Source organism: Mytilus californianus, unplaced genomic scaffold (assembly GCF_021869535.1).
Source record: "Mytilus californianus isolate M0D057914Y unplaced genomic scaffold, xbMytCali1.0.p SCAF_1, whole genome shotgun sequence".
NCBI classification, from domain to species: domain Eukaryota; kingdom Metazoa; phylum Mollusca; class Bivalvia; order Mytilida; family Mytilidae; genus Mytilus; species Mytilus californianus.
This window is the reverse complement of record NW_026262581.1, coordinates 45,022,032-45,046,736: the sequence shown is the minus strand read 5'-3', so window position 1 is coordinate 45,046,736 and position 24,705 is coordinate 45,022,032. Positions and strand designations below refer to the sequence as shown.

At 32.4% G+C, this 24,705-nt stretch overlaps 1 protein-coding gene across 4 annotated transcripts in view; it reads left to right on the top strand.

Moving 5' to 3' along the window:
* Positions 1–23,790, top strand: part of LOC127701605 (early endosome antigen 1-like) — a 93,895-nt gene extending 70,105 nt beyond the window's left edge. For 3 of the 4 annotated variants that reach the window (XM_052205594.1, XM_052205586.1, XM_052205577.1), the window contains 5 exons: positions 778–832; positions 1,964–2,084; positions 2,396–2,410; positions 15,091–15,189; positions 18,806–23,790. In XM_052205594.1, coding sequence (XP_052061554.1) covers positions 778–832; positions 1,964–2,084; positions 2,396–2,410; positions 15,091–15,189; positions 18,806–18,934 — 419 coding nt within the window. In that variant the 3' untranslated portion in view covers positions 18,935–23,790. The remainder of the gene's footprint in view (positions 1–777; positions 833–1,963; positions 2,085–2,395; positions 2,411–15,090; positions 15,190–18,805) is intronic. The other variant, XM_052205567.1, reaches the window with a different exon arrangement.
* The last annotated feature ends 915 nt before the right edge of the window (positions 23,791–24,705 follow it).

Below are 24,705 nucleotides of genomic sequence, written 5' to 3'. Positions count from 1 at the left end.
TAAATTCAATAAAATAAACTGTATGTATATGGTAGTCCTTAGTAAGGGTGCTCCCTTTATGGGATATGCTTTTTGTCGAGACTGTGACATTTATGTGGCAGAAGTTTTTTTTTAGACAAAAATAACTTTGTCAAACTTTCATTGAATTTTATGAAATTTGGACAGAAGCTTTTTTTATGACCCAAAGACAATATGCAGTACAAATTTTTATTTTTTTTTATTTTTTCAAACTAAACTGATGAAAGGACTTAGTTTTTTTTCAGTATTTGTCTGATATTTAGAATTATTTTTTTACAGTTAATATTTACAGACAGTATGGGATTAAATTTTTTTGACACGATAAATTTGTAAACCTTCATGGATTGTTATGAAACTTGGACAGAATAGCATCTGAAGAAAAAGTTTGATTTTAAATTCTGTATTTTACGAATAAATAGACTTACTTTTAAGTCAGCACTACACTTTCACATTGACAGCAGCAATCACAGGCTAGACACAGGGTTCCTCCAAACCCTTTACATTTTTTTGTAGTATACAGTCTTTTTCATATTGAGGTATAATGTTTTATGAATGGACCAATTCAGAAATTAACTCCCCTCCTCACAATATTAGTATTCTCATAAATAATGTGTACAATAATCAAATATCAAAACAATAACCTCCCTATAATGCAGATCTATTTTTTAATTGGTCCATTGTTTAAAAGATTATTTTCTATAAAAAAAACAATCATTTGTATTTCTGCATTTACCTACTTAAATTGTTTTTATGTTACAGCTTTAGAAGCCAAGCTTGAAAATAACAATGATGAAAGACGATTGCTATTAGAGAGGTATGTTGAAAAAAAGCAATGGGTTTTGCATACTGATTATATTATACATTAAAAGCAGATAATTTTATTGTCAGATTTGATTTTTGGTTGATTCTCTCTACTTGAGAAGAGGCCTCGGTGGCCGAGTGGTCTAAGTAGTTACTACTGTAATCACTAGCAAGTCAACACTGAGGTTGTGAGTTCGAACCCCGCTCATGCGGGTGCACTCGACTCCAATCTTAATTGACTAGGATTGTCAGTTTTCCTATCGAAGGTTGGTGGTTTTCTCCGGGCACTCCAGGTTCCTCCACCAATAAAAACTGGCCGCCACGAAATAGCCCAAAAGCGGTGCTTAAAAGTGGCGTTAAAACACCAAAAAATCAAATCAAATCAAATCTACTTGAGAGATTTGTATGAATAGAGAGGTAGATATTGACAGAAGCTATTATAGACAAATCTACCACCAATTAACTATGACAAGTAGAATATGATGCCTCCTTCTTTGAATCATGCTCCATTCTACTGGGAAGTTTTATAAAGTTCCCAGTTTTATGTTCTGATTTGATGTGTTTATAAAAAGTATTTTTGATAGACCATTGATGAGTGGAAAGCTCTCACATTTGATTATCAGGCAGAAAAGAAGCCTCATGTCCCTGGTCATGTCTTAAGGTTTACATCGTTCAAATATTTTTATTGATACGAATAATGCGACTGCTTAAGTGTTGCAAATAATAAGAACTATCATTCTACATATATCTGTATATTGCTTTTCCTAAAATCGCAATAAATAAACTTGCATTTTTGTTCACTTTTCAAAAATCGCAATAATAAATGCATGCAATAATTTCTCAATTTACAGTATATCTTGAAACTGTTGCATTTGCTGAATGTCTCATTTAGTAAAATATTGAGAGTTCTTACATGTTAGTTATGCTTCACTGAATGTTAAGTTGTTTAAATATAGAAATAGTAAACTTTTGATCATGTGAGTTTCATGAGTATGTGGTTTTCTTTGAACTATACCTTCATAGTCTAACTAGTTGCAAATAAAGATTTTTGTGCAAAGCAGGATAGATTCTAGGTAAACAGTTTATCATGGCCAGAAATATTTTTTAGAATGACTAAAGTTTCTAAACATATTTTCTTTCAAAGGTGCCTTACAAGTGAGGGTGAATGTGAAAATTTACGAGAAAAGTCTGTAGCATTACGGAGAAAATTAGATGATACACAGTCAGCACTTCAAGAACTTGGAAGAGAAAATCAGTCTTTGCAGGTTTGCTACCAAAATTTTGTATTCATAACTTATTTTTTTTGTAGTTTTTTTTATCAATTCCTAAACTTTATGTAATCACAATATAACTGTTTCAAAATATTAATTATATACTCTCTTAACTGTACTTTCATTGTTTGTGAACCCTAACAATGTGTGATGTTTTTGTAAATTTGTTCAGAAATTTTATTTTGTTTACTTTCCATTCTAAATCATGTAGTGTGCTTTCATTCATAATTCTTGACCCTAGATTAATTGTCTGTCATGTACAGTTAGTTGTCTGTTTTGTATAGTCAGTTGTCTGTTTTAAATAGTCAGATGATGAAGAGGTAAGATAAAAATTTAGAAAGTCTTTATTATAACCCCTTCATTGGAAGTGGATATGTGGGAATATGTAGAAGTTAAGATGACTTTAAATTTACACCTAGGAATTTGCATGAAAATCAAATTTTTATCACCCATATAAGGTTATTTAGTTCAATTTATAATTTCATCAACTATTGTATAGATGTTGGTTTTTTTATGCCCCACCTACGATATAAGAGGGGCATTATGTTTTTTGGTCTGTGCGTCTGTTCGTTCGTCCGTCCGTCTGTCCGTTGTCTGTCCCTCTTCAGATTAAAGTTTTTGGTCAAGGTAGTTTTTGATCAAGTTGAAGTCCAATCAACTTGAAACTTAGTACACATGTTCCCTATGATATGATCTTTCTAATCTTAATGCCAAATTAGAGTTTTGACCCCAATTTCAAGGTCAACTGATCATAAAAAATGATAGTGCGAGTGAGGAATCCGTGTACTATGGATACATTCTTGTTAATTCCTAATGCAGTTCAATCATTATTCAAACTGTTGATTATCAAAATAGAGATTTACTGTTAATCAATATGTTCTCAGTCTTTAGCAACAGTGAAAGTAGTTTGATAATCTTGAAAACAACAATATCAATAATTTGTTGTAAAATAGGCATTCGAGGGGCCTTGGTGGCCGAGTGGTCTAAGTAGTTCATCTACTTAGTGTATCACTAGCATGTCAATACGTGTACTGGGATTGTGAGTTTGAACTCTCCACGTTGGAAGTGTGTTCTCTGATCCATATTGACTAGGATTGCCAGTTTTCCTGAAGAAGGTTGTGGTTTTCTCCAGACTATCTGGCTTCCCCCACCAATAAAATCTGATTGCCACAATGTTGCCAAGAGTGCTGATAGTGGCGTTAAACACCAATAATAAAAAATCAATCAATGGCATTCAAACTGTCGCAAAAACTGTTTGAAAAATTGAACAAAGATGACAAACAATAGTACAATGAATATCATGAGTTTCACTCAAGCCATTTTCATTATAACAGCTTTGAGTTTTTAGAATCTGCCTTGAAGTTTGCAAAGGCATGTAGATTACCCATACTAGCCAGTATTTACAAATTCATCTAAGTTTTATTTGTATTTCCTTTTTTAGGAAACTTATGTTCTATTGACAAAGATTAAGTCCCAAGTACAGTTCTTAGATACACTGATTCAAAACAACTGTGTATCTTGGTGTGTATTTCATGCCCTATTGACTTGATAAAGATTAACATCCTTGTTATAATATCATATCTCTTTGTGACATTTTCTTTAGGCTTTACATGTACAAGGTCATGGTTTTCTCTGACTGCTAATGACGTCTTTACACTAAATTCATTGGATGTTGGATGTGTAATGATTGATATTTTAGTCTTAGATACATGATTTTTTTATACCTCCGCCGTAGCAAAGGGGGCATTAAGTTTTACCCTTGTCAGTCTGTACCTACGAACGTACTAACGTACGTCCGTACGTCACAAAATTGGTTTCCGTTCTCTAACTTAAGTTTGCCTCAACCAAATGTTATGAAACTTATACACAATGCTAATTACCACCAAATACAGATCAAGTTTGAATTTTGGTAGGGTCACTCTAACTGTTCTAGAGTTATGCCCCTTTATAAATGGAAAAATTACAAAATTTTTAGTTTCCGTTCTCTAACTTAAGTTTGCCTCAACCAAATGTTATCAAACTTATACACAATGCTTATTACCACAAAGCACAGATCAAGATTGAATATTGGTGGCGTCACTTTAGCCGTTCTAGAGTTATGCCCCTTTATAAATGGAAAAATTGCAAAATTTTTTGTTTCCGTTCTCTAACTTAAGTTTGCCTCAACCAAATGTTATGAAACTTTTACACAATGCTTTTGACCACAAAACACAGATCAAGTTTAATTTTGGTAGCGTCACTTTCATCATTATCTAGTTATGCCCCTTTATAAATCGAAAAATTGCAAAATTTTTAGTTTCCATTCTGTATCTTAAGTTTGCCCCAACCAAACATTATGAAACCTATACACAATACTTATTACCTTAAAACTCAGATCAAGTACAAATTTGGGTAGCATCATGTTTATCGTTCTTGAGTTATGTCCCTTTATAATGTTGTATGCAAGCGGGGCATCATCTGTGTCCATTGGGACACATTCTCCATTTATTATTAGCTGTTATTGGCCTTGAACTAGCTGTAAGTAACTGCGAATACTCTCAGATCTGTACTTAGTGTCCTTGTTGTTGTTAGGGATGAGGAATGGATAAATACCCTGCCACATCCGGTCTGTGTTTATGTTTGATGTTTTTCCGCTTTGTATCGATCTGATGAGTTAAGCCTTTTTCAACTGATTTTTGTCGAGCCTGCGACTTTTGTCGCAGAAAGCTCGACATAGGGATAGTGATCCGGCGACGGCGTTAGCTAACTTCTTAAAAGCTTTATATTTTAGAAGGTGGAAGACCTGGATGCTTCATACTTTGTATATGGATGCCTCATGTTACGAAGTTTCCGTCAGTCACATGTCCAATGTCCTTGACCTCATTTTCATGGTTCAGTGACTACTTGAAAAAAAAGTTAACATTTTTTGTAATGTTAAATTCTCTCTTATTATAAGTAGTAGGATAACCATATTTGGTATGTGCGTACCTTGCAAGGTCCTCATGCCCGTCAGACAGTTTTCACTTGACCTCGACCTCATTTCATGGATCAGTGAACAAGGTTAAGTTTTGGTAGTCAAGTCCATATCTCAGATAATATAAGCAATAGGTCAAGTATATTCGGTGTATGGAAGGACTGTAAGGTGTACATGTCCAACTGGCAGGTGTCATCTGACCTTGACCTCATATTCATGGTTCAGTGGTTATAGTTAAGTTTTTGTGTTTTGGTCTGTTTTTCTTATACTGTATGCAATAGGTCTACTATATTTGGTGTATGGAATGATTGTAAGGTGTACATGTCTAGCTGGCAGGTGTCATTTGACCTTGACCTCATTTTCATGGTTCAGTGGTCAAAGTTAAGATTTTGAGTTTTGGTCTTTTTTTCTAATACTAGATGCAATAGGTCAACTATATTTGGTGTATGGAAATATTTTATGATCTATATGTCAGTCGCACAGGTTTTATTTGACCTTGACCTCATTTTCACAGTTCATTGCTCAGTGTTAAGTTTTTGTGTTTTGGTCTGTTTTTCTTAAACTATAAGCAATAGGTCAACTATATTTGTTGCATGGAAGAATTGTTAGCTGTACATGCCTGCCTGGCATGGTTCATCTGACCTTGACCTCATTTTCATGGTTCATTGGTCAATGTTTAGTTTACTTGGTTAATGTTAAGTTTATGTGACAGTTGTAATAAAGCTTTATATTAAGGACTATCAACATAATATCAGTGATTAGTAAAGAAGGCGAGACATTTCAGTGTGTGCACTCTTGTTATAGTTTGTTCTTATGTTGTGCTGTTACACTATTGTCCCAGGTTAGGGGGAGGGTTGAGTGCTCACAAACATGTTTAACCCCGCCACATTCTTTATGTGCCTGTCCCAAGTCAGGAGCCTGTAGTTCAGTGGTAGTCATTGGTTCATGTCTGTCATATTTGTTTTTCGTTAATTGTTTTGTTATAAATTAGGCCGTTAGTTTTCTCAATTGAATTGTTTCATATTTTTCATGTCGGGGCCTTTTATAGCCGACTATTTTTTATACGACCGCAAGAATTAAAAATTTTTTGGTCATATATTGGTATCACGTTGTCGTCGTCAGCGTCGTCCGAAGAAAGATGGTTTCCGGATAATAACTTTAGTATAAGTGAATAAAAATCAATAAAATTTTAACACAAGGTTTATAACCACTAAAGAAAGGTTGGGATTGATTTTGTGGGTTATGGTCCCAACTGTTTAGGAAATAGGGCCCAAAAAAGGGGCCCAAATAAGCATTTTTGTAGTTTCCAGACAATAACTTGTGTTAAAAGTGTATGAATCTCTCTGAAATTATACCACAAGTTTCCATACTACAAAGGGATGGTTAGGATTGACTTTGGGGGGTTATGGCTCAAACCAAGTAGGAATTATGGGCAAAAAAAGGGGAAAACAAGGGTTTTTCTGGTTAAAGGACAATTGAGACAATTTAAAAGTAGTGTAAGGGAGGTAATCCAAATCAATTTTAAAGAACAATGTTTGATTACCTCCCTTACACTTCTTGTAAATTATGTATTAAGAAATGATGATTGTCTTGTGATTAGCTGTCAATTTATTTTTAGCAGTTACTATTAATTAATATTAATTTTAGCCCTGACTATGTATGTCATTTTATATTTTAAGACTTTTATGATGTATTTAAATGGGTAATTATGGTTTCAAACTTCATTAGAAATTTGAATTGAGATACTGACCATATCTTGAGGGAAAGATTTTTTTTTGGTTTAAGGGAAAGGGGGAGGTGAAAAAAAATGGAAGGGGGGACAATTTTTCTTGTTTCAGATTTCAGAAATTAATAGAAAATTTCTTCAAATATTTTTTTTTAGGGGTTAATATTCAACAGCATAGTGTATTGCACAAAAGCAAAAAACCGGGGTAAAATTATTTTTTTTGGGGGGGGGGGGGGGGGGGGGTGTCAATTCGCAACAACATAGTGTATTGCTCAAAACCAAAAATTGAATATAAATTCAAATCATATAACCAATTTGAAGTTTTTTGACTACAGTTATTCTGTGTCAGAAACCTATTATGTGTCAAAAATTTAATTACAATCTAAATTCAGACCTGTATCAAGCGTGAATATTGTGTCCATTTTGGCCCCAACTTTTCAGTTGGACATCTGCGGTCGTATCCAGCTGCGCTCAGCGAAGCAATTTATTCTCATTGTTGAAGGCCATATGGTTGCCTATAATTGCTTACATCCACTTTATTTGAACTTTGGTGGATAGTTGTCTCATTGGCAATCATACCTTATCTCCTTATTTTTATATAGGTACTGTAAATGTGAATATTTTCATGATTTAAATGCATTATATTTTATGCTGGGGTTATATTGGTACATCAAGTGACAAGCTAACCCTTCAATCCAATAGTGTTGCTTTTCAAATTATTCGTGAAGGGGATATTTTCCTGTATTTTATGTGATCGCAAATTTCCATGTTTACAGCATCCATATATGGAGCTGTTAGTTGAGTTCACATTTCTCTATGTTTGAATTAATTTCAGTTATTACTTTTTGCTGCTTTATATTTTTTATTTTGCTTATATTACTTCACCATACTCATTTGTGGTACAGGTTTACTTAACAGACCTTTTTTAAACTACTGCAATACACATATGTTGGTATTTTTATTCTTCCTGTCTGAAAAAAAGTAAAATAACAAAAATACTGAACTCCAAGGAAAATTAAAAGCAGATAGTTCTTTATCAAATGGCAAATTCAAAAGCTCAAACACACCAAACGAATGGAAAACAACTGTCATATTCCTGACTTGGTACAGGCATTTCCTTATGTAGAAAATGGTGGATTAAGCCTGGTTTTATAGCTAGCTAAACCTCTCACTTCTATGTTGGTTTAAAATTTTGTCAGTGTTACATTTTTAACTTTATATTACTTTAACCTTAATCATACTTCAAATAAAAGTATTGGATAATATGAGCATTGGTCAAGAAAATCTAATATGAGGACTGATGTTCATATTATACCTATGTAATGACATTACAGCTAATTTTAACATTGTATTTGATAGTTATTCTTGATTTACTTGAATAATATCCCTGCTCTGATGGAAAGGTTGTTACTGGTTAATTTCTGTCAGTCTTTCCATTTGTTACAGTATACATTTTCTTCTCACTGTTTTAGAAATGGGGACCCTTGTTATTTGATATTAAACTTCAATTGTGTGACAGGTTTTTATACGCCCGTTTACGGGACGTATTATGGTATACCGTTGACCGTCTGTCCCTCCGTCTGTCTGTCCGTCCATCTGTCTGTCCGTCCATCCGTCTGTCGTCCATCCGTCTGTCCGTCCGTCCGTCGTCAACATGTCGGACATTACCTAAAAAAAGCTTTAACCAATATGCATGAAACTTTGGTGAAATGTTTATATCTATTGACCTGAGCTCCCTTTCGTTTTTTATAAAATTTCAGATTTACCGTTTCTGAGTTTTGGGGTTTTATTCATTAAAAAAGGGGGGATTTTCCAGATTTCTGACAATAACTCAAGAATGCTTTCACCAACTTGCAAGACATTTTGGTGAATTGTTTATATCTATTGACATGAGATCCCTTTCGATTTTTATAAATTTTAGATTTTACGTTTCCGAGTTACAGGGTTTTATTCATAAAAAAGGGTGATTTTCCAGTTTCTGGACAATAACTGACAAATGCTTTCAGCAGTTCTCATGAAACTTTGGTGAATTGTTTATATCTGTTGATGTAAGCTCCCTTTAGAATTTTATAAATTTTAGATTTTACATTTCTGAGTTATGGGGTTTTATTCATTAAAAAAGGGGGGATTTTCCAGTATTTGGACAATAACTCAAAAAATGCTTTCAGCAGTTCACATGAAACTTTGGTGAATTGTTTATATCTGTTGATGTAAGCTCCATTTTGAATTTTATAAATTTTAGATTTTACATTTCTGAGTTATGGGGCTTTATTCATTAAAAAAGGGGGGACTTTCCAGTTTTTGGACAATAACTCAAAAATGCTTTCAGCAGTTCTCATGAAACTTTGGTGAATTATTTATAGCTATTGATGTAATCTCCCAATTGATTTTCATAAATTTCAAATATGACATTGAGAAGAAATTGAACTTTATTTGTTTATAGTCTTACAACAGATTTACTAAGTATTACGCAACAGCACAGTGTATTGCACAACAGCAAGAAATCTTTAATTGAATATAAATTCAATTCATATAACCAATTTCAAGTTCTTTGACTACATTTATTCAGAAACCTATAAGATGACAAATATTTAATTACAATCCAAATTCAGACCTGTATCAAGCTTGAATATTGTGTCCATTTTTGCCCCAACTGTTCAGGGTTGGACCTCTGCGGGCGTATCCAGCTGCGCTCAGCGAAGCAGTTTATTAGCTTATTGGGATAACACAGGCTCTGATCTCCAGGCTCCAACCTAATTATATCTTTAGGCTCAAGGCTCCACATTATGGGCTTGGGCTTCTTTGAGCAATGTTTTAGGTTCTGGGCTTCACTGATCCAATGATAGGGATCTGGGCTCAAAGGTACATGAGTTCTGGTCTCCTAAGGAATGATGGAGTTTATGCTGTTACCAAATTAGATTGCTTATCTGTTTGTTTGCCAAAATACATAGTTACTGTAGCTTTTTTAAACCCCCAATACCCCTGCAAACAAAGGAACCAACCATGTCAAGGTTCTGTCCGTTGTTTCCACTTCGAGGCCTGTGCATAACTTTTGTTCCATGAAACTTAGGTAACCAAACTTGGTATGTAGTTGCAACATGGGATGGGAAGGTGTCATGTATACCAAAGTTGGTTTGACCTCTATGATAGTTAAACCTTGTCCAATTCGTGTCCTGTGTATAACTTTCGTATCGTAAAACTTAAGATAACCAAACTTGGTATGTAGTTGCATCATGGGCTTTGACCTTGTCTTTGACCTTTATGGTAGTAAAACCTTATCCATTTCATGTTCTGCTCATACCTTTTGTACCGTAAAACTAAGGCTAACCAAATTTGGTATACAGTTGCATCATGGGTTTGGGATGTGTCATATACCAAAGTCAGGTCTTCTGACCTTCAACTCCTTTGATAGTTAAACCTTGTCTGAATTGTGTTCTGCTTATAACTTTTGTACCATAGAACTTAGTTTGACCAAGCTTGGTATGCTGATACTTCATGGGATGGGGTGTGTCATAACCAATACCGGGAAGTTGAACTTGGTGACTACTAAAACTGGAAAGTTGAAACCTTTTGGCTGGACATTCAGTCCTGCAAGTGTAGACATTCAAACTAAAATAAAAGATAGATCATCATACATACTGTGGATTCATTAATTTTCGTTGGATACCAATTTTCGTGGATTTCGTGGTTACAGGTGAACCACGAAATTAAATGTTCAACGAATGACAAATTTTCTATAGGCTTGTGTGTAGACTTCATCAAAACCACGAAATTAAATATCCACGAACATGCAAGTTTTCGCTAATCCACGAAAATTGGTACACACGAAAATAAATGAATCCACAGTAGTGTTAAATTTATAATTTCTTATGGTCAGGCGGGGGGCATCATTTGTGTCTTACAGATCGAGACAGCACTACAATTTCAAGTTGTACTTTAACATCACTGTTTGTCAAAGTTAAAGTATGTGGAACTATACTCATGCATATGGCAGAGCAGGGGGGGGGGGGGGGGGGGTAACCTCCATATCATGCTTATTAGTTATAATATAAGGGCATAAAAAGAAATATGTAATATAAATATTAATGCAGCAGGTTAAATTTTAGTCCATCAGAGAACAAAGGATGAGGATGAAAACGACTACAAGTTACCTTACTGCCTTCAACAATTAGGAAAATAAATACTGTATAGTAAACTATAAAAGACATGCCAAATGTGAAACAATTCAAAAGAGAAAACTAACACCCTGTATTAGTACATCAGGGTCAGCTTACTGGACAGCCCCTCAACCTGGGTCTTACTGCCAGATAAGGATAATCCAGGAAACAATATTTCTACACCACAGTCACCCTTGCTGTTTATGAACAAAGAAGATGTACAGTAAATGTCAAGGAGTCAGCAACCCAACTACACAAATTAATCAAAAAAGACATCTTATGGTCACAATGTTTTCTTAAACAAAGTACAAGTACCGTATCCTGTTTTCTTTTATATACTTTACTTGAGGATGAAGATGACAAATTTTTCTGAGTTATTTAATTATTGACAAATTTGTTGATGATTTTCAGCGAAAGTACTGTAAATTCAGTAGTTTTTGCAATGTTTTTATATTTGCAAAAGGATAGGTATAGCAAAAATAAAAATTTTCATTTAAAGTTTTTAAAGTATTATTTGTGTGCAACATTTCACATAAGTCATAATTATTAATCTATAAATAATAAATGCATGAAAAAATTTCTGGATTTACAGTATCTCATGACGCTTATTGTGATTATATTTGATATCATAAAAAAATGGAAAATCATATTTTAATAGAGAAGCAAAGGATAGCATCAAATATAAATATTCATTGGTTACAGATCTATAGATAAGTGAAGTATATAGTTTGAATTAAAATATGAAATAGATTTACATTGTTCTCATCCTCCTCTTCAATTATTTTTTCTTTGGCGGTGGAAGCATCCTTTCTTTCTTGTCATTTTCATATTGATATTTGATATCATTAATTCTCCATGCAAGGTGTCTTAATGTCGTCTTTTGATAGAAAACACGATCCATTAGATCTCTGTAACTTGTAAATGAACCTCGACTCATTTCATGAGTGTGTTTACACATCGTACAAAAGCTTTTGTTACAATTCCTACAGTACCAGTTTATTGATTCAAGGCTTTCACAAAAATCACAATATAGTCTATCTCTAGAACGGAAATGGCGTCTTGTAGACATAGAGAAAATAGCATGTCCCTCTTGACAGAAATCAAATCCAATTGATTTATTTCCAACTGCTTGATGTGGATCAGATCCGTATTCTTTTCTTGCGGACTTTGGTTCACGTTTCTTAGGAACACAGTTTCTGTGATGTCGTGATGGTGGTGGCGATCTGTACATGATTGTCTGGTTTACCCTATATGGTGCTGCAGCCACTTCAAGTTTTCTACTTCCTTTATGATTGATATTAGCTGAGTGACTCATTTGCTGGTTCTCTTCGTTTTCTGGTTCTGCTTCTGTGCTATCTGGAACTCTATTTTCTATATTTCTTGGTGCAGATTTAGTTTCTCTGTGAGACTCGTTCCCTGATGTTAAATTGATCTGCTGAGAAATGACAGGAAAGTGTGATTGAGTTATGTAATTTTCCTGTTGTGGTGGTAATGAAAGCACACTAGTTGGTTTATAAAGTTTTCCCGGTGGACCTTTCAATGGAGTTCTGGAGATTAACGACCTATATTTAAGATAATCAACATTCTCTTTTGGAAAATTTTTTGTGTTTTCAAATAGTTCCATTTACATGTACAAATACAATTCGCAAACCTGCATTTTTATTCCAAAATATTTATGCCTTATCAGAATTGAAAAAATAAATAACAAATCCAAGAATTATATTTTAGTCTTATTTCCTTTCATGTGAATATTCATCAACACACAAAACAAAGATTTTTCACTGTAAATATGTCCAAGAAACTTAAAAATTTTGGATAAAAAATCTCTGCATTATTAATTTGTCTAGAGCTTTCTGCAGTGTGGTAATTCTCTATCATGTGTTATATATACTTACAAAAAAACATCAGCACAAAAGTTTGACCCTTTAAGTAATTTAGTTTTAACCTTCCCTTAGAAACTTTAAATCCAGTTTGAAATAATAGACATTTGGAGAGAGTATTATGGATTTGAAATTGTAAGCATATTAGGCCAAGGAAATTGATTACGAAGGTCGTTAATATCTTTACAGATTATAATGATTCCTGTGGGAAAAAAACAAGACAAGCACATGACTTGTGTTCATCATAAAGATATTTGGGTTGCTAGTTTTCTCACACTTGTTGATTTTTTAGGGATCATGAATGATAAGAATATTTTTTGGTCTCATTCTATCAAAATTTTTAAAACTGATTTTCCTTGCAATGTACTTTATCTTAAGAAGAAGTCAAGTTGAAACTAAATTTTTTTTTAGTTTTGAATTATTATGATTCCATAAGTATATTGCAGTGATTTGTGGCAAGTTTATCAAAAGAGGTAAATTTTCTGATTGTTTTTGAGAGACAAAGCTTGCCCCTCAAACTTTTTATTTCCACACTGCAGAAGGTCAGAAAACTTTTTGGGAGGCACATGATAATCCTTCAAACAGCTTTTATGACCATTGCTCTTTAGATTTGTTCTATTCTGTAAAAAAAATCTCTTTTGTTTTATTTGTTGTTAGGTTGCTGTTTAATTGAAATGTACCCCATCCCAAAGTATCCTTAAATTCAGATATAGAGTTTTTTTTTCTCCTGAAACTAACATTTTAGCCTTGTCCTGATTATAATATCATGGGGGTGCTTAATTTAAGTAATCCTCAAAGTTTAAATACATAAGTTGAAATAGTACAGTAATATAATTTATCCTTATGCAGAATATGAATAATAAATTGCACTTGGGTGTTTGTTATTGTCATAATAATAGACCAATCTCAATTGTCATTGTTGAAATGGAAAATCTGGGGAGTTTAAATGGTTTTTATCTTTGAAGAAGAAAAATATTTTGAAAACCTTTTGATATTTAAATAGTCATAATTACTTTAATAAAAATGGTTTGTTTACAATTCATTTCACATATTGTGATTACAGACACAATCAATTTGGAGGACTTGGATTTAATTCTTTTTTAATTTTGTAAAGCAAACAAGAATATAGATTTCATATGAGAAATATGGTACACTTTCTTCTTATGGAACAATTACCAAAGATTGAAAGGTTATATCTTTCTGATGGATAATCAATTATATCTTTTTTAAATTGAGTCAAGGCTCTGTAATTCAAAGCTTATTATATCCCTTGCTAAGAACAGTACTGATTAGTGCCATTGTATTGCTATGGTATGAAAATACTGAAAATCATTTATTTCTTTAACTTACAATCATTTCATGACAAGCTTGATTACTAGAATATTGATATCAAAAAGATCCATAATAGTTCAGAAACTCATATAATATTACCTAGTGTGAATATTACATGCAAATTAATGTTCTTTGACTCTTTATGGTCATGAACCAATATTACTCTCAAAGAAGTGCAAAGGCAAAGCATTGCTACAATTATTCATCATTCTGTTAATGTATTTTTTGGAAAGGAGAGTAACTCAAATATATGCAGAAAGAATTTACTTAAAAATTATTAAGGCCTGACTGACCATTGATTTGAGTCGATAGTAATTCAGTTTTCCATCCAACATAGTGTCTATTTTGTATCTTGAGTACTATCTGAAAGTTAATTGTTTGTACCACTGTGGTACCTTGTATTACTGTCCATCACTACTGTAAGATGTGTCCTTAATTTTGGAATCTCTAGTATGAAGTTCAAGGTCTTTATCAGATTTTAAACTTGCAATACACTAAGTACATGTTTATAAATTGTGTCAATTGTACATTTATGAATATGCTGGAAAAAATGTCTGCAAAAGTGTTATGTCCCTTCATATTTTTGGATGGAATCCCAATCTGGTTATCCAAATGTCACAAATTGTGTCTGCTTTATCTGAATTCTGCTTGAAGTTCATCGATGAAACATTTTAATGATTGTTTCCACCCGAAGGAGATGTCATGAATAAGCTAAAATTTCCACTACAGGAAATTTGTCAGAACTCAATAAATGTAATGCATGTACAAAGAAGTAATTGAAAATACCTTCTTAACAGAATTACCCCCAAAAGAATTACAAATAACAGAATGGTAAAAGGTGAAACATGAAATCACTAACAAGTTTTTCTCAGATAATTTTTAACATCACCTTAAATACATGTATATACACAAATTATTAATGTGATCTAAAATAATTTTTCATTTCTTTCAGATAACAACCACAAAAGTACAGAGTAGAAAATGGGCAGACGACAGTGAATGTAAGGAGTGTATGGCTTGTGCCAAAAATTTCTCTGTAACTGTCAGAAAGGTGAGAAAAAGCAGTATAACTTAACTGTTCATTTACTCTTTTCTTGAGTAAATGCTTGAAATTGTCTTATAGTTAAGAGAGATAAGTGCCAGGTCAAGATTGGCAGATAATACAGGTTTTAAGTAAAATTTAACACAGATTGATATCCGCTTAGCTTATTTATTTGTCAACATCATATTTGGAGTGGAGTAATTTGCTAATTTACCTGTGCAATGCAAGTCTGTTTTCTTTTACTGGCTTTGCTTCCAATTGAAAAAAAAATGCAAAGGTAAACAATTCCTAGGTAGGATAAACTGTGGTCACTGCCTTTACAAAGCAAGTAACACAAGAATGCTGTTTTGTGTGAGATTTGAAAATAATTTTGACTTTTTAAGTGCAAATGCGTTCATGGTAAATGGGGTTTGTAAAATAAGTGGTTATGGAATGATTTTTTTTTTTACACTTTACGTACATTAAAAAACATGCTCCTGATAAGGTTTGCGTTGGCAGAGAACATAGTCTGAACTAAAGAGTTGTTTCCCTTTGCCAAAATTCTATAATTGTAAACAACAAAGTCAGTAATTTGAAAATTGAGTGTTCAGGTATGATCTCAGTTAGTGAAGGTGGCCTATTTTATTTGCTTCACTGATTAGAATGTCCCTTACATATTTGTAAAGTGTGATGAAGCTAGTACAACACTGTTTTATCTTTGGTTTTTATGATATACATGTAGGAAACAGTAGGATATTGTAGGATCATTTAAGCTTGCATGAATGTGTGCTCGAGTGAATAATTCAAAATCAAAAGTATGTCACTCTGATTTGGTCATAGATTTTATTCAAGTTTAGATACTTATCAAGTTATGTTGAAGTTTATATTTTGAATTCTATCTAAACATAAGTTATGAAATGTGCCTTATAGTAAAGCAGCTTGCTATTGAAAGTTGTACCAGTACACTCTGATTGGAGACTACTGGAGTTTTTGTCTCGCCTTGACGGAGTCAAAAAGCGAGACATAGGTATGCTGTTTCCAGCATCGGCGGCGACAGCGGCGTCAACAATGTATTAGTTTCTGATAAGGTCTAGTTCATGGTGAACCACTAGTGGTAGGTCAATGATATTTGGTATGCAGTTGTATAAGCATTGGCACATCTCATTACCATAGAGATTATTTGGCCCCGCCCCCTCAGTCAAGGTCTATTGACTCTGAAACTTTTCATAGTTTACATGTAATAGTTTGTGATTAGGTCAATTTTTTGGGAACGAGTAGTGGTAGGTCAATGATATTTGGTATGCAGTTGTATAAGCATTGGCATATCTCATTTCCATGGAGATTATTTGTCTACGCCCCCTTAGTCATGGTCTATAGACTTTGAAAATTTTGCTAAGTTAACATGTATTAGTTTGTGATTAGGTCAGTTCAAGGGGAACCATTAGTGGTAAGCCAATGTTAATTGGTGTTCAGTTGTATAAGCATTAGGACATCTCATTTCCATGGAGAATATTTGGCCCCACCGCTCGGTCATGGTCTATTTACTTTGAAACTTTTGCTTAGTTTGCATGTATTAGTTTGTGATTAGATCAGTTTAAGATGAACTGCTAATGTTAAGTCAATGATATTTGGTATGCAAATTTATTGGCATTTGCAAGTATCATTTCCATGGAGATTATATAGCCCCACCCCTGATCATGGTTCATTGACTTTGAAACTTTTACAGTTTACAAGTTAATGTTTGTGTTTACGTTTGTTTAAAGGGAACGACTTATAAGTCAATGGTATAAGGTATGCAGTTGTATTTGCATTGGCACATCTCATTCCATGGAGATTGTTTAGCCTTGTATTTTCAGTCATGGTTCATCGACTTTGAATATTTGCATAACTTACATGTTAAAGTATTGCTATTTTCATTTCAACATTTGCATTATCAAAATTACAAAAAGGCGAGACATATCTCTGTGATAACAGTTTATTAAAATATTAATGCAAATTTCATGTTTTGCAACAATATGAAATTGTATATTGTTTTGATTATTTATTGGCGTACGGTACCGGTAATTAAAGAGGCTTATTTTTTTTCCAAGCAAACTTTACATCTTGAAACCATGTAACCTTAGCATTTTTTTTTTTTTTTTTGGTGTTTTTTGTGTTGTTGTGTTGCTGTCTTATTAGGCAATATGCTTCATTTCCTTTCATTCATATATGTACCTGTATGTAGATTATGCCATACAGCATAACTCCAGAACCAAAGGTAATGTGATTATTTTTAAAATTGATACTTAATTCATGTATAAGGAACCAGGGGTCATAATGATGGTGTATTACAGTTACTTCAGGTAAGAGAACCAAATTAAAAAAAATAATGATAAGGGTACATACAGTATGCATAGAAAATGATGACTTGAATTGATATTCTGAAATTATTTATTCAAGGTGCACACCATACTTTGAATGTGAAACAGATTTAAAATTTTCAACTTTATTATTTCAGCATCACTGCCGAAATTGTGGACTCATATTTTGTAACGATTGTTCATCTAGGGAAAATAAAGTGCCATCATCAAAGAAACCTGTTCGTGTGTGTGACACTTGTTTTGCTGAATTAAATAAAAGATGATATTTTTTTTATAAATCCTAAATATTTATATTTTAAAATTATTCACTCAGGTTGTGCCACTGCTTATTGTAAAACAAAATTATGAATATTTTTTTAGTATACATGTATATACTACTGTGAGTATTGATTGGGGGAGTGGGCAAGGTAGGTAGCAGCAGAAAGAAAGTGGGTGGGATAAGAGAGAGGAGGGTAGGGAGAAAGGAAACTTGGTAGTGGATTATTAGAATGAAGGAATGAAGGAAAAAGGAAGACAGATAAGAGAATGGGGGAACTGATAGCTCACCATGTCTACTCCTTCATTTAATAGATCTGGTTATTGTTTTACAAAGCAGTCATAAATTGTTTACATTTGTAAGCATTTACCTTCATGTAAGCCTTATGTCTGCTTTTTGAAACATTTTCTTGTATTTTACAGTATTTTAGATAGTGTATTAAATTTAAGAGCAGCTTTAAACCTGAAAAAGGATAAATTATAACCTGTGATATTTAGTGAATGGATGAAACCAGTAGATTTATCATTTCTCTGGATAGAAATCATGCATTTTAAATTTGTTTATATATCTGCAAATTTGTTCATTGGATGAAACAATATAATGGTACATCATATTGGTGCTATAAAGTAGTCTTAGAAACATTTTTCCTTTTGATATGAGGTCAATAATAACAGGCATTTATTTCACATTAAAGCAATGGAAATTATTTATTTTAAACGGGAAAAAAATCATGAAACTCTTGGGTAAAATCAGACCACAAATAAGGTGTTTTTGGAAATTCCCAATCTAAGTTGACTGACAAATCAATGGAGTTTTTTTGTTTGTTTCTCTCAAACAACAAAAAAATGTGCCAAGTGCAAGTTTTTTTTTAACACTACTTCATTATGAATATGAAAATATATTGCTTAATGTATGTAGGATTATTTTCTTTGTTGTTGAATTCAGTTCATGTATTTAGACAGAAGTACCTACCAGCCATTTTTTATTCTCATTGTTATGCTATGTAATTTTAACTTGTATTTTTTCACAGCATCACTGTAGACAGTGTGGCAATATATTTTGTAATGACTGTTCCTCTAAAGAGGCTCTATTAGCTAACTCAAAGAAACTTCAAAGAGTATGTGAACACTGCTATAAAGATCTTACAAAGAAAAAATAACATGTGAGGAATTTTTCAACCATTTTGTCCATGTCCAGTGCAGAAATATGCTTTCTTTTGCTTCTGATACATATGCATGGCCAAAGTTCATCCTTTTCACTCATTTGCACATAGCTATTGATATTGTACAATCATTTTGATAATAGAGGTGCTTTTATGGAATTTTTATTGTAAATATGATTTTTTTTTTTTTGCTTACAATTTTAATACCAATTAGTACGGATGATTCAGAACTTTTAATATTTTCATTTAGATGTGAAGCTTGTTTTAAATTAATGGCTCAACTTCTGATAATATTTTATTAATTATTACCGTATTTGATTTTTAGAAACTGAAGATTTACAATTGATAAACTATTATATTGAAATTTTTATTAAGCATATATGCAAATCCATCTTCACATACTAGCCATGCCAGTGATAAACACCGTCCTCAGGAATGAATTTCTTAGACCTGCCCTGCACAAAATCCAATATTTTAATACACATTGTAAGAATGACAAGTCTTACCCATATATTTGTAAATATATATACTTTTTATTTTAATATTACAATAAAAAAAAATGAATCATATAATGGTATGAACTTTTCTTCTTAATTATTTGATCAGAGTAAAATTTGGTTTTGTTTAAACTATAAAACAGAATGTACTGAGCTTTTAGAGGATTGATGAATCTATTTTCCTTTAAATTTACATACTTATGAAGTGACTTCATCTATGCAGATTTAACCTTATTTTTATTTTTCTGTAAGGAGTTCATATCTCAGGGAAGATTAGTTTTATAGCTAAATGTGTTTCCCTCTTTAAATAAAGAATTATTATTTTACATCCCATGTTACAAGTAGTAGGGACTTGTCTGACCATCAGTCATCTTAGTTTCTGGATGATAGATCAAATACTTTATATAAGATTGCAACCTTACTTGGATATGTAGCCAAATATAGTGAGAGGAAGATCCCCATTTTGAGGTCAATATGTCAAAGGTCATGGTCAAAGTTACTAAAAAGTGCAAAAAAGAGTTTCTGGATAATAAATCGAGAACATTACTTGGAAAAATTGTCACACATAATGAGAAGATACCTATTGATTATTGATTTATTATGTTAAACCTCAAGGTCATAGTTACTTAAATTAGTAGAGAAAAGGGGTTTTCAGATAATAACTCCAGAAATTGCATGGGGTTGCAATTTAAGGATGTTCGCTCCTCTTGCTTTTGAATTTTTGTCAGATATTCGTAATCCTCTGGTTATATCCATGTAATGCCATTAAAAAAATTTCCCACTAACCCCTACGTTTCTTTCCATAATTTGATTACATACAGTTCAAAATGTCATCTTTGAAAATCTTATAAAGTCCTTGTTATTTTTTCATCGCTTTTGAAAAAAAAGGTGCCAATGTCAAATGTATGAAAAATCTAGAGAGAATCATTTCCTGCCAAAATTTTTAATGGCTTATATCTCGAAAACAAGCACACTGACTCTTCTTTTTTTTTCTTTTTTTTAATTTCTGTATTTATATACTACCAATTTATAACAGTCTTTTAAAAAGCTTGTTATTTTGAAACATCCTCAACTTGCATATATGGTCACATATTTATGAAAGGAGAATCCCTATTGATATTAAAATAATTGCTTACAAGGTCAAGGTAAAACATTTACCATACAAATATACTAAAAATAGTGTTTCCAGATAATAACCTAAGAATCTTATATGAAATTGGAACAAAACTTGGATATATGGGAGCATATAAGGTGAGGGAGATCCCTATTTATTTTGATGTACAATGTATGGCATACATGTGATATTGTGAGCTTGTAAGGTTCTTTAATTGAAAAAAAATGCAGGTGCTTATTTCAGGTAGGCATTGTAATGTTGGACTTTGACCTCAATGCAAATTATTCATGTGAAATCTGGTGTCATCAATTTTCTATTTATTGGAGTTCTATCAATAGCCATTATATTTCTATTGGTACTTACGTAAAAATGTTTTGTTTAAATGTGTTATTTATCATAACATTAAGCCAGTATGCAAATTTGACAATTTTGATGAACAATTTTCATTTACAGTATCAGCACTTGGTTTGTATCCATAATCAATTTTAAATTCTTCTTTTATATATTTGGTCTAAAAACTTTATTTTTAAACAAAAGTACATGAATTGTATAAATGTGTTGCTCATTATTCAGACATGCTGAAAAACAGTATTGAAGGGAAAAAAGTTTCTACATAGGAAGAAAATGAGATATGGGAAATTGTGAATGAGAATTAGCAGTTAAACTAGCCCCTTATCAACCAAAAATGAGCAGACAAATATTTTTAAGGAAAGTGTATCACTCATCCATACCCTACATTTCTAACATAGATATAAGAAGATGTGGTATGAGTGCCAATGAGACAACTCTCCATCCAAGTCAAAATTTATAAAAGTAAACCATTATAGGTCAAATTACGGTCTTCAACACGGAGCCTTGGCTCACACCGAACAGCAAGCTATAAAGGGCCCCAAAAATTACTAGTGTAAAACGGGAAAACCAACGGTCTAAGCTATATAAAAAACGAGAAACACTTATGAACCACATCAACGACAACTACTGAACATCAGATTCCTGACTTAGGGTTTAAACATGTCTGAATAATAAAGCAAGATGGTAAAAATACATGTAATTGAACATTTATTTTCATGCCTACCTGTAGCCACTGGAGGACACTCAGGACTTGATGGTAGATAATACTGCTGTGATACACTGGATAAACAAACGTTTTTTTACTATGCTTTTGGTGTCAAGGTTGTTTTTACTACATGTACATGTACTTTTATACAAAACAATGAATCATTACATCAACTTCCTGGTCTTGTCCACTGTGGAAGCAGTCAGAATAAAACTTTTCATATTATTTACTTTTCATTTTGAGACAGCAAAATTGTACATTTTACTTCTAAATTTTTAAGTCAGAATTAAGTGAATGTTCTTCAACATCATTTCATAGGAATTTGCAATTCGAAAGTAATAATGTGAAAGGAACTATATTGTTGGATTACTAATACTTGTGTTAAAATTCAAGAAAATCACAATTTGTTTAGTGTATCAAAACCTGACAAAGTTTTAAAATCAGTTGTTTTAACCCTTAAAACAGCTCAAGCCTTCTTACCTAAGTTTGCAAAAAAAAAAAAAAAAGAAAACCTCTGTGCCACCTGCTCTCATTGAATAGGTGACCACTAACCTACTGGGTAAGTGACCAGTGGACAGTTTCCAGAATGGACAAGTGTATTGAAGATGTCATAAATTTTCTGAATTTGTTGAAAATTAATAAATGCTTTAAGTGGTAAAAGGGTTTGCTAAAACATCGGGTTAAATAAAAAGATGCAAACAGCAATCTGTATTAAAATGTTTTTAAACAGTCTATAGCTTTGTTTTTTTATTTTTTTATGACTTGATTTATTTATGAAATGTTTTCAGGAACATCACTTGTATTGATATTTTAAAGAGATGTGTGAATGAGATATAATATGATTTTCTTTGATGTTTTATTATGGTAAAATAAAGATATTGCCTTCTTATGAAACAAAAGTAACCAATTAAAAGTTGGTAAAGTACTGTTTCTTGGCTTTTGGTTTTGTTACCTGTAGGGAGACTATGTTATCAATAAAAACACCTTATCCCTTCATTTTAATAACAACCGGGATAGATTTGATATCCACTGTCAATTTGTCAAAGTAAAATTACATCTCCATTTCTTTATGAAAATGACGAGAATGGTTAAGTATTGCATTCACTGTCCATCCCTCCCCCTGTTCTTTCAACAAATATTTCTGTCACACTTTTCTATGGTACTACTGACCAAAATTACTTCATACTTGGTCAGCAGTTTTACAGTGTTGATTTATAATGTGTAAGCCCTTTATTAATCTGTTAACTTAAAATGTTTCTTCACATATTTCTCCCATAATTCTTAAAAAGACCATGTTTGGTCAGCTGATTGAGTTGTAACATGTCCAGACACCTACTTACTGTTTTTGGATATTTGAATTAGCAGTGGGGGTATGGTTATCAAGACAACACATGAATTGTTGTTTTTGAATTGTTATAACATTACATGACAGTCAAGTTACAGTAATAAATTTACATTAGAACAACAGCTCTGGTTGGTTGATGACAAAGTAAGACTTCAAGAGTGCAGTGGTTTTTTTTTGTCACTTTTGTACTGATAATAGAATTTTTGCATACTGATAATAGAATCTTTGCAGTATGATCAATCAGCTTGTCTGTAACAGGCTAGGAGTATGATGCTTGTTCTCCAGTTGTTTTAAAGGTCATTGAGTTGTATATAGGGAATTTACTTCAAAATAAATTGAAATTTACAGGATTCCTACAGAGTTTTATCATGTTCATCCATAAAGGATTGTATTTTGTAAAAACTAGTGCATGGTATTGTAATATTTCATCAACAGTTACAATTTTGTTTTGTAATTCCTATAAACAAATAGAAAATGGGATTTTTATTTGTAATTTTACATTAACCATACAAATAATTTCATTCTTTAGTATTTAATGTTTTCTTCCAAAAATTCATAAATTAAAAAAAAAAAGAATTCTTAAGATCTACCATTTATGTTAGTATGAATGGATTTTTATTCTGCTCTGCATGGTGTCAGATTACATAAATGAAAATTCAAATTTTGATGAAAAAATGCTTAAAATAGGATGCAATGCTTTAATAATGGTGTGAATGTTATTAGAGAGTTTTTTTTATATTGTTATTCAGTAAAAAAAAATGTTATTTTTCATTATTTTATTATTATATACATATTTTACATGTTTTCCTGGTGACCAAATAAAACGTATACATTCCATAATGTTTATTTTCTTTATGCCATAGGATTCAAGTACATTTATTATTAGCAGCTTAAACCATACATGTGTTAACCTATGTTTTAGCAAGTGGCCAATTCTATTTCAACTTTATCAGGCACTATTTGAAAAAAAATGTCTGGCGTTGGAGCAGGGCTTCCAAAACGGTCATATATTCCGGACTTGACCGAAACTTTCATAAAAAGACCGGCTGCTCTCAGCCTCAAACGGTCAAATAGAATTGGTGTGCCACATTTTGTTATTCAAGGCATTTTCATGAAACGGTCATGTCAATTTTTACCAACTATCGATCGATAAAAATGTCCGTTTGGGGCTTTGGGCATGTCCGTTTGGGCATTTTAGTTTATAATTGTGGCAATCTATTTCATAAAGATATTTCGGTCATAATTGGGTTTAATAAAACAGAAGCAGCATATTTCAGATACTTTGAAGTGTCTCAGTTAGTCTAATCCTCTGGGTACATAAATGTACGGCTTGGTCTTTAGCTTGTGTACATCAATAAAAAGTAGAAAAAACACGTTTTCTTTTATTTAAATAACAACAAGCTGTCAAACAATTATCCCTTCAATAAGTTATATTGAAGCCATAAATCATTCACTGATTACAGGTTTGTTACCTTTGATGAGGTGTCCTTAGCTTATCTTTATCAATAGAATTAATGATGCATAACAATGTACATAAAGGTAATCCGGTAAACGAGGTCAAACATGTAAGCGTGTATGGAACAACATCCTATTTAATTACGCTTTATAGATATTATTTTAAATGAGCATCAGAGACATATATACACAGAGATTGGCAACTCCGTGAAATCCCGTTAAAAAACGCGGCCCGGAATGAGATTCTCGTCGATAATTATTCTACAACATGTAGACAAGTCAGGGATGAATTACCTCGAT